This window comes from Sebastes umbrosus, chromosome 12, assembly GCF_015220745.1.
Source record: "Sebastes umbrosus isolate fSebUmb1 chromosome 12, fSebUmb1.pri, whole genome shotgun sequence".
NCBI lineage: Eukaryota > Metazoa > Chordata > Actinopteri > Perciformes > Sebastidae > Sebastes > Sebastes umbrosus.
This window is the reverse complement of record NC_051280.1, coordinates 32,756,924-32,767,244: the sequence shown is the minus strand read 5'-3', so window position 1 is coordinate 32,767,244 and position 10,321 is coordinate 32,756,924. Positions and strand designations below refer to the sequence as shown.

Here is a 10,321-nt window from a genome sequence, read left to right as displayed (position 1 = left end):
GTTAACCTCACTGAGTATAGATTTTTGTATTTTAACCATCTTGATTGTTTTTTTTCTTTTTTTTTATATTGTGACGTATTCGACTTTTCCATCAGCGCTTACACTCACATGTACATATATGTACAGTATATATATATATATATATATATATATATATATACATTTTTTTTTAAATCTGAATTTCTGAAGGTCGTGCATGTTGAATGCTCTGAATGCTCTAGGTCTCTAGTCTGATCCATCCATCCTCTGAATGCTCTAGGTCTCTAGTCTGATCCATCCATCCTCTGAATGCTCTAGGTCTCTAGTCTGATCCATCCATCCTCTGAATGCTCTAGGTCTCTAGTCTGATCCATCCATCCTCTGAATGCTCTAGGTCTCTAGTCTGATCCATCCATCCTCTGAATGCTCTAGGTCTCTAGTTTGATCCATCCATCCTCTGAATGCTCTAGGTCTCTAGTCTGATCCATCCATCCTCTGAATGCTCTAGGTCTCTAGTCTGATCCATCCATCCTCTGAATGCTCTAGGTCTCTAGTTTGATCCATCCATCCTCTGAATGCTCTAGGTCTCTAGTTTGATCCATCCATCCTCTGAATGCTCTAGGTCTCTAGTTTGTGGCTGTAAAGTTTCATGAGGCTGTGATTATCCTAGAGGTCACCACAGGTCATTTTATACAGTGAGGTCAATGAAATGTCTCCTATGGGGACTAACATCATCACACATGAATACAGTTGGGCTCATTGGATCTACCAGAGTCTCAGCTTTACAGTGAGACACCATTTATGTAATTCAAGACTGTTTAGGGACCCCAGTATGCAGAAATATTCAGATACTGTATCCTGGGTACCCAGAGAACCTATTTTCACCATTATTAAGTGACAGCTTTTCCTCACCAAACTTAAGCGTAAGTTTGGAGCATTATTTAACCTCCTTTGTGAGGCCAGTCTGACATGGTTGGTACCGATGGATTCATCAGGTTCTGTAGTTTCATATGATACCAGTATCTTCACTCTAGCTTTAACGCTGAGCTGCTAGAACCTCCGAAAGTAGCTCAATCATCAGGATGTTGTTTGACCTGTCCTGCAGGGATTTAGACCGTTACTGTTGATTTAAACCACGAAGAGCATTTTTCAGTTCAAACAGAGGACAATGAGAACCCCTCCCCCCCCCCCCTTCAACGATCCTCATTTCCTTTCACAGAGAGTCTCTGTTTGCAGCCCACTAACAGTCGCTGACCCAGTTCATCTTTTACTCAACAGAACAACGGCCTTTAGATTAAACATTACCTGTTGAATTGTACTTATTACAATCTATGAGTTGTTTTAATAAACACTTCTGCTGATCCTTAGTGGAAGCCCTCTGTACTTTGTTACACTTGTTTTTATTTGAAAGGCACATTCGACTGATGCAATAAATGTAATGTCATTTTGAAATATCCAAATGCAGCTTTTAGTCTGGATTAAAGGGAGGATTGGATCACCAAATGTGGATGCAAATCTTCAGGATGTGAGGTCTGTACTAGGAAGCAGGATTTGGCGGTTAGTGAGGTAACTTCAGGGTTTTCCGTCCTACGAAGGTGGATCACTTCTTACCAGGTAGATCACCATGGTAACTGATGCTGAAGGAGCAGGTTATGTTCCAGATCAGAGATCAAATCGTATAAAAGCACCTCCTGCTGACCAATCAGAGCTCAGTGTGGTGATTGTATGATAATATCACACACACATGAAGAAGTTTAAATCATAATCCAGACTAAAAACAACACAGTTTAACCTGACAGATGCCGGAAGGACAGCTGGATTCATGCTGTGGATATTTACCGCTTTGATTTATAGTTTTATATTTATTGTTTTTACTTGGTCTTTAGTCCGGCTCACACCGCCGGAGACGGGACGCAGCTGAGAGAAGGTTGAAATACACGCTGTTTCGTAATTAATGGATATAACGAGGTGTAATCATCCATACTTTACATATGGTAATGCTATTTATATCTAGACGAGTATATCTGACTTTTGAGTGTTCTGTTAAATTAATAAGTCTGTTAATTGATGCATTCACACATCTGGAGTTTTCTCTTTCACCAGCTGTCCTTCCTGCATTTGGCAGCTTCAGCTGTGTTTCTTTTAGTCTGGATTAAGTGTTTAACTTCTTCATATTTGTCTCATATAGTTTACTCTTCCTTTGTAAAACGTGCCGCTCTGCCCGTCTGTGGTCTTGTCCATGTCTGTGATTGGTCAGATGCTGCAAACACCTCCCCGTTCATGTGAATCACAGCCAGACTGAGAAACCCTGGGTTGCTTTACTGAGTTGATGACCAGCTTCGTAGGACCGCTTAGCGTGATCTCGTTTGTTCGGGTTAGTTAAGCCAGATAACAAGAAGAGACCCCGGGTATGTTGAACTCACTACGTAGTACAGACCTCAGAAGTCTTTGGATCTGTTTTGAAATACCTGGGTCCCTGGGTGATCTACCTCGGTTAGAAGTAGAGGCCAGCTTCATGATACCAGAAAAAAACCCTGATCGACGTCATCTGGTTTGTTGAGCACATGGAAGCAACACGTGACACTTCAACTCTGCAACAACAGTCAGAGTTCCTCCCAGCAGAGACAGAGTTAACAGGAAACATGAGCTCAGAGTCACGGCCCCTCTGCTTTTTCTCTTCTGCATGTTTTTCTCAGGCTGCTGCTGCTGCAGGATGAGAGAGAACCACAACACACAGAACACTGCAAACTGAAGACCACAACGACATCTGAGTTTAAAGGTACGGCTTTATAAATCCCCCGCACTTATTTAGTAGTCTGATCAGTCAGTGGATTAGATTTATATTAGCTCGTAAAGAGTCTTATTACCAGTTAATCCCCGGAGTGCTCAGACCGATCAGCTCTGCAGGAATCAACTGAAGTGACTGAGCTTTAATAAGGAGGAATTTAACGTGTTATTTTCTTTTTTTCTCGTAAAGTTATGACTTTGTTCTCGCAATATTACGACTTTCTTTTCTCGTAAAGTTATGACATTATTCTGTAAATCTCAGATGTTTTTTCCCTCAATGTGGCCCTGATACTCAGTCGTACATTGTCTCTTTGGCCCTCAATGCATTAGACTATATATATACTATATACTTAGACTATAAACTGTGTTACCTTCATCACAATGATCACATGTTTTGCGGCTCCAGACACATTTTGTTTTTGTTTTTGTTTTTTTGCCTAAAATGTCTCTTTTGATAGTAAAGGTTGCTGACCTCTGGGTCAGTTAGTAGATGAGAAGTACAATTAGATTAAAAAAAACACACACACAAGAATAATCATGTAAATCAATGAAGCAGTCGTTGTTGGTTTTGGTCTGCTGTTCATGGGACTATTGTTGACTGCAAGAAAGAGAAATGGCTGCATGTTTGTGACGGCCGGTGTCGGGTTTCTGATGTCTTCCACAGATCGCCAGGAGACGCTCGGCTGCAGACAAACATGTCTCTGTTCTTCTCCGGAGCTGTTACAAGTACGTTCGTCATCAACGTTAACTTCACTGACTAGCGACTCACAGGACTGACGACACCAACGACTGATGTGACTCTTCAGGAAACCTGGAAGATTGTATTTAGATTTCAGTCAACTCCATTCCTGCTGTTGCTGCTGTTGCGTTATAGACATGATGACAGTAGGCTCCCTGTCTGTCTGTCTGTCTGTCCGTCTGTCCGTCTGTCTGTCCGTCTGTCTGTCTGTCTGTCTGTCTGTCTGTCCGTCCGTCTGTCTGTCTGTCTGTCCGTCTGTCTGTCTGTCTGTCTGTCTGTCTGTCCGTCTGTCTGTCTGTCACATTCCTGCAGTGTATTTATCAGCATCACGTCAGCTCTGTTCTCAAGCGTACATTTACTCAGCGGAGGTTTTCCCGGGCCGACCTCAGGAATGCTCTCCGGCTCTTCAAACTGATAAAAGTCAAGTGGTGTTTATTTAGAAACACTGTCGGCTTCACAGAACAAACGTGAACGTCTTTTACCTGCTTGTTAGTTTTGTTACTTACATGATCTTTTTTTCTGATTTCTGTTGTTCAGGTTCTCCAATAAAACGAAGGTTGCGGGCCAATCACTCCTGTCACAGGTAAAAAAAAAACCTTTTTGGGGGACTAAATGTATTTTTCTGCTGTCACAGAAGTGTTGAACTTATATAATTAATAGGGACGTTAATAATTAACCGTTAACCGACATTAAGATTTTTTTACCGTTTAATGCTAAACGGTTAAATGAACTATTAAAAGTTAGGGCTGTCAATCAATTAAAATAGTTAATCGTGATTAATGAGTGTGCTGACTTGACTATGACTTGCCCCAAACTGCATGTGATGATCATAAAGTGGGCATGTCTGTAAAGGGGAGACTCGTGGGTACCCATAGAACCCATTTACATTCACTGATCTGGAGGTCAGAGGTCAAGGGACCCCTTTGAAGATGGATGTGACAGTTTTTCCTCGCCAAAATTTTGTGTAATTTTGGAGCGTTATTTAACCTCCTTGCTTTTTTGCAACCAGAAGACGCGAGAGGGTGGAGCTGAGTACAACCAAACGCTGAATAAGACATTTTTAGGCGACTAAAATGTTATAATTAAATTTGATTAAGTCTGCAGGAGTCTCTTCCAGATTATTATTTTATTCCCTCCCGTCTGTGTGTCCCTCAGCCTCGACCTGTCTCTCCTCTCTCCCGACTCCTCGTACGTCTGTTACTCGTCTGTGGACGGCAGCGATCCGTGCTCCTGCCGCCGCTCGCCGCGCCTCCTCACCAACGGATACTACAGCGTCACCGAGGACAGCTTCTCCTGGGACGATGACGGCAACGTGTCGCTGACTCCCTGCAAAACCAGCGTGTCCTACAAGGAGAACCTCGTCAGGTGAGAGCAGTTTGTAAAATGAATAAAACCTCTAGTCTAGGGTTAGCACTACTGGAATATCACCTGAACATAATCCCAGTTTAAACCTCTAGTCTAGGGTTAGCACTACTGGAATATCAGATGGACATAATCCCAGTTTAAACCTCATTCTTCTTCTCTCAGGGTTTTCCGGCGCAGGCGGCGGCCTCGCAGCTCTCTGGCTCGCCTGCTGAGCGACGTGACGGAGAGCTGCCAGTCCTGGCTGGACGAGAAAGTCTTCAGAGGCGTGTTCAGGACAGGACAGAACCAAAACCAAGACCAGGACCAGGACTGGGCCAGGACCACCCAAGAAGGCCCGGCCTCGTTGGACGAGTCGACCTGGTCTGGAATTAACGGCACCGAGCTGGACGACAGCCGCAACTTCACATACGGTGGGTTCCTGTCTGAGCTGGGTTCATATTTTAGTTCATGCAAATGACACCCGAAGTCTCGCTGTCCTGCAGGAAGTTCCCACATTTCAAAATAAAATGTTTCTTCTCCCTCAGACCACACTGAGATCCCGCCCCCTCCGGACAAAGTGGCCCCGCCCCCAAAGCTGCTCTTCCAGGAGGAGATTTGTTCTGAGATCTGTCAATCAAAGGAGCGGTTCACCCAGTCGCTGGGCGGCCTCTCTGAAGTCCCGCCTCCTTCACCTTTCTACACCAACAGCTGCTGTCAGGCCTCACCTGAGCACGCAGGTGAGCTGCTGCACTTTTTATTTATTTTTAGTAGGGCTGTCAATCCATTAAAATAGTTAATTAATTAATCGCGATTAATTTTTTATCTGTTCAAAATGTACCTTAAAGGGAGATTTGTCAAGTATTTAATCCTCTTATCAACATGGGAGTTGACAAATATGCTGCTTTATGCAAATGTATGTATATATTTATTATTGGAAATCAATTAACAACACCCCGTATTATGGAGGACGGAAGCTGCTAAAATAAAAAATAAATGAATAAATAAACAAATGACTTAATAAATAAATAAGTAACTGTCATGTAAAAAAAATATTAAAAATAAATTTGTCCATTAATTAATTGATAAAATGTGACATAAATTAATATTTCTGTTTTAATTTGCTTCTTTATTTATTTATCTTCGTATTAATTCCCTTATTTATTTACTCTTCTGTTTCATTTTCCCTTTTATTAATTTATTATTATTAATTATTTATTTATGTAAGTATTTATTTATTTATTTATTAATGCACAGACAAATTTTCATTGGCATTTCACCCCTTATTTATTCCCCCAACTTATTTATTTCTGTATTCATTTCTTTACACATTTTTTTTTTTTACATTTCTTTATGCATTTCTGCCTCATAATGCCAGTGAGAGGGCTGTCACTCAACGTACTGTATATATACGTACCCATAGAACCCATTTTCATTCACATATCTGGAGGTCAGAGGTCAAAGGACCTCTTTGAAAATGGCCAAAATTTAGTGTAAGTTTGGAGCGTTATTTAACCTCCTTCACTACAAGCTGGTATGACGTGGTTGGTACTGATGGATTCTTTACCTTATATTTCTTACTAGCGTGTAAGAAAACACATCAATTGTAGAATTTGGACATCTTAGTTTGGGCTTTCATTTTGTCAAAGTCGATCTGAGGTGTAACTGAAGTCCTATTTTATTTTAATCGTTGTTATAGTCGCTCTCTTTAGCTGTTTCTCTGACATGTGTTTGTGTTTGTGTTTCAGGGTTAACGCTGAAGGCCCTTCTCCTTTTCATCTTCACCATCTTCATCTTCACTGCTCTATACTCTGGGTAAAACTCTTGATTATTATTTAAATAATTATTTTATAAGCATCACTTTTTAATCAGTTAAAACAGTCTGTGTAAATATTATTGCTGTCAATCGATTAAGATATTTAATCACGATTAATCGCACATTTTTTATCTGTTCAAAATGTACCTTAAAGAGATTTGTGATTTGTGATGTGATTATCATAAAGTGGGCATGTCTGTAAAGGGGAGACTGGCGGGTACCAATAGAACCCATTTACACCCCTATTCAATGACAGTTTTGGAGCGTTATTTAACCTCCTTCCCGACAAGGATTCTAAACTATTACAATCTTGTTTGACACTCTAATGTGCTTCATGTTTCTGACTCTTTTCTTTGCTGCAGGTGTCTTTTGTGGAGCGCGACCGTCGCATCGACCGCGTTCATGATGATCACGACATTCATGCGTAAGTATCACATAAAATTACAAGAATCCCCGTCAGGGCGATGCTGCAGGTCTCTCATCGCCCTGAAGGGGTTTATTTCACAACAATGACCCGCTAGCTGTACATTATCCCGCTTATTACACGGCTGCTTACTGAAGAAATCAATAATTTGCCACAGAAATGGTCCTCCAGAGTCCGACATCAGAGCTGCGCCTATAGCAACGGTCTGTTATACATAGCAACGGTCTGCTATACATAGCAACAGTCTGTTATACATAGAAACGGTCTGTTAAACATAGCAACGGTCTGCTATACATAGCAACAGTCTATTATACATAGCAACGGTCTGCTAAACATAGCAAAAGTCTGTTGTACATAGCAACGGTCTGCTATACATAGCAACGGTCTGCTATACATAACAACGGTCTGCTATACATAGCAACAGTCTGTTATACATAGCAACGGTCTGTTATACATAGCAACGGTCTGTTATACATAGCAATGGTCTGTTATAAAGAAATTACAGGCTGCAGAACGCCATGATTGACCAATCAGAATCGAGTATTCAACACAGCCGTTTAATAAATTATTATTTCTTCAAAATTAAAATGAAGGCATGATGTTTACTGACTTCTTGTGTGCCATGATGGTCTGAAGTGTTTTAGAGATTTAGAGAAGAGCCAATGAACACCGGAGGGGGGGCTTTAAGTTGTTTTGTGTTAAAACATCTCCGGTGTGTTTCAGTCCTGACGAAGTCGGGGCCGATGGGCGAGTGGAGGAGGGCGAAGACGGAGGTGAGTCCAGAATCAAACAGGTTTCTCTTGATTTTGTCAACTGGCATCGAAGAACACAACAATAACAGCCTGTAACCGTTGTGTTTGTCAGGATATCACATCAAGAAACGAGTAGGAGAAGCTTCAGTTTCCAAAGACTGCGACGTGGAGCTGGAAGGTCTGATGGGACTCAGTAGAAATATTTTACATTTCACTACAGTCTGCATGTAAGTTACTGAGCTCCGGAAAACATTTTACGGCAACACCTGTTTGATGCTTTGACCGCAGACTTTTTGAATGCAAATGTTTAAACTAAATATGTTTTCTGCGCTGAGATGCGTCAACCAGAAGGGCTGAAGTTTTTAAACTGGAAAAATTCAATTGAAGCCGGCACATTTTTCGCTGGGAAAATGAACACATGATGCATTCAAGTAGTCCTCAAACTAACTTTTGTACTTTATTCAAACGCAGTCAGCTCTTGGGTGATGTTCGGAAACTTTTTAGGTTTTCCTGCAAAAAGAAAACATGAAACTGAGACTTTGTGTCTCTGGATGTTGACTCACGTTTCCTCTGTGAACCATGAAACGTTTCACCAACGTCATGTTTGGATTTTTCCCCGGAGTAGAAAAGCTGAATCAGACGTTGTGTTTGTTGTTAAAAAGCTGAAGGAGCTCATTAACATGGTGACACAAGTTACTGTAGTTTAGCTATAAAACATAAAAAAGTATATCAAATATAAAACATCTAAATGTACCTGATGTATTTTTTACTGAAAGTGTGTCTTCTATTGTTAACAGTCAAACTTGGCTTTTTTTTTTGGGGCTGTCCAAAGTGACCAAACGTCAGACTGAACTCGTTCTGGAGAACAAAAATCCGGTCCAACGGCAGCGAGCGTCGCTGTGAAGCCTCACTTCTTTTCAAAATAAGAGCTGTGACTAAAACAAATAAAAAGGACCTGGAGTTCTAGAAGTTGTGACCGCAGGAAGATAAGTGCCATACTGAATGAAGAGTTTTATTACAAAATGAAATTAAGAAAAGGCACAAAATAATGATAATAATAACAATAATAATAAAACACATTAAAGCTGCACCAGCTCAGATTTTATTGTGAAAATCTGTAGTTTCCTGGATAGAGTTCAGACAAGAAAGAGTTTTGCTGGCACAAAACGATAATTTCGGACTTTCTGACGTCTGTAAAATGGATCGTAAGACGGAGACGTTTAGTCTGTTTGACGTCACTTGATTGACAGGTCGATGGGCGGGGCCAAGGACTCCAATTACATCCGTGTTGCGGTCCGCAGATGCTTCGATGGCTTTACATAATCTCACCTCATTTGGATTAATTCATACTGATGGTTAAAACTATAATCAGATATCGTTAATGTAAATAAACCTGATGATATGAATCCAGTTATCATGACGGTCCCTTGTGCAGCTTTAAGAGTAGCAGGTAAATAATAAACCTCATGAATCATCATCACATTCAGGTAGATCTCTGCAGCATTTTGGAGTAAAACTCTTCAGCTGTTGAAGTGCCTTTTATATCAGCCAGCAGTGTTGAAACACAGAATAATACAGGGAAGTGTTGAATTTCAACCTGAAACAATTAATTCTCAGCTGCAGGGTGAAGCAGACGGGTGGAGTTTACCGCGTTAAAAAAAAGATAGATATGTTTTTGTGATATATTTGGCTGTTCACACGTGGTGCTCATGATTACTGTCGGGGGGGAAATATAAAGCAAATTTCTACTTAGGTCGATATTTTTTTGACCAAATACCCAGCGTGTTAACTGGTGAGCTTTAGATGTGCTGATATGTGTCATTTTGTAAATTTAAGACAAAATTTCAGGATGAATCAGTGATCGATCCAAACTGATTTGAATTTCTCCGACAAATTCTGCAAGAAACTCAACTTCGCATGAAGCCACCGTCTACACCGCTACGTCAGCCAGCGCTTTTCTGAGAAGTTGAACCTTTTCCGACAAAAAAATAAAGTCCTCTTTGCCAGAAAACCTGCCGGGCTCGGAGAGGACGGTTTTTTAAAGACAACTATTTGGACTAATTATTTTTATTGGACCTTAAAGGGACTATTTGTAACTTTCAGAATTGCTTGTTAACAGCGACACCTGTGGCCGTGAAATCAACGAAAGTCAGCGTCGAGCTCGCGCTTGCTTGCTCTACATAGACATGAAGGAGCATCGCTCAAAACAGTGAGGAGACACACGTCAGCTAAAAGCACAATATCACTCTATATTTCAGCTGCTTGGCAGTAATGTTAGCTGACCAGACGAAGGTCTCTCCATGAATCAATGCTGATCCTAGTGTTGGCTTTTCCTGCCTCAGCCTCCCGACCGCGGCCGGAGGGAACGGGGGAGATGCCGGAGTTTTGGTTGGAGACGATAACGTTTCTCTGCGGAGCCCCGTCACTTCACAAGACATGGGAAACCTCTGTTGGTCTGGAGGAGCTGCAGCAGTTATTTCTGC

At 41.3% G+C, this 10,321-nt stretch overlaps 1 protein-coding gene and 1 long non-coding RNA gene across 9 annotated transcripts in view; one reads left to right on the top strand and one right to left on the bottom strand.

Moving 5' to 3' along the window:
• LOC119498532 overlaps positions 1-1,565 on the bottom strand; it is a 3,679-nt gene extending 2,114 nt beyond the window's left edge. Inside the window, exon 1 of the long non-coding RNA XR_005209125.1 lies at positions 1,479-1,565. This is a non-coding gene — a long non-coding RNA (uncharacterized LOC119498532). The remainder of the gene's footprint in view (positions 1-1,478) is intronic.
• The window catches only part of tmem71 (transmembrane protein 71), an 11,508-nt gene extending 2,015 nt beyond the window's left edge, over positions 1-9,493 (top strand). The window contains exons 2-13 of one of the 8 annotated variants that reach the window (XR_005209120.1): positions 634-636; positions 2,676-2,758; positions 3,431-3,492; positions 4,043-4,088; positions 4,661-4,870; positions 5,033-5,280; positions 5,395-5,586; positions 6,595-6,661; positions 7,025-7,086; positions 7,810-7,859; positions 7,951-8,065; positions 8,671-9,493. Coding sequence is in view for 6 of the 8 variants with exons in the window: in XM_037787455.1 (XP_037643383.1) it covers positions 3,462-3,492; positions 4,043-4,088; positions 4,661-4,870; positions 5,033-5,280; positions 5,395-5,586; positions 6,595-6,661; positions 7,025-7,086; positions 7,810-7,859; positions 7,951-7,974 (930 nt within the window). In the remaining 2 variants the exon portion in view is untranslated. Of the gene's footprint in view, positions 1-633; positions 637-1,488; positions 1,514-1,760; positions 1,807-2,111; positions 2,531-2,675; positions 2,759-3,430; positions 3,493-4,042; positions 4,089-4,660; positions 4,871-5,032; positions 5,281-5,394; positions 5,587-6,594; positions 6,662-7,024; positions 7,087-7,809; positions 7,860-7,950 lie in introns of those variants that run through there. The other 7 variants (XR_005209119.1, XM_037787455.1, XM_037787454.1 and 4 more) reach the window with 7 other exon arrangements.
• The last annotated feature ends 828 nt before the right edge of the window (positions 9,494-10,321 follow it).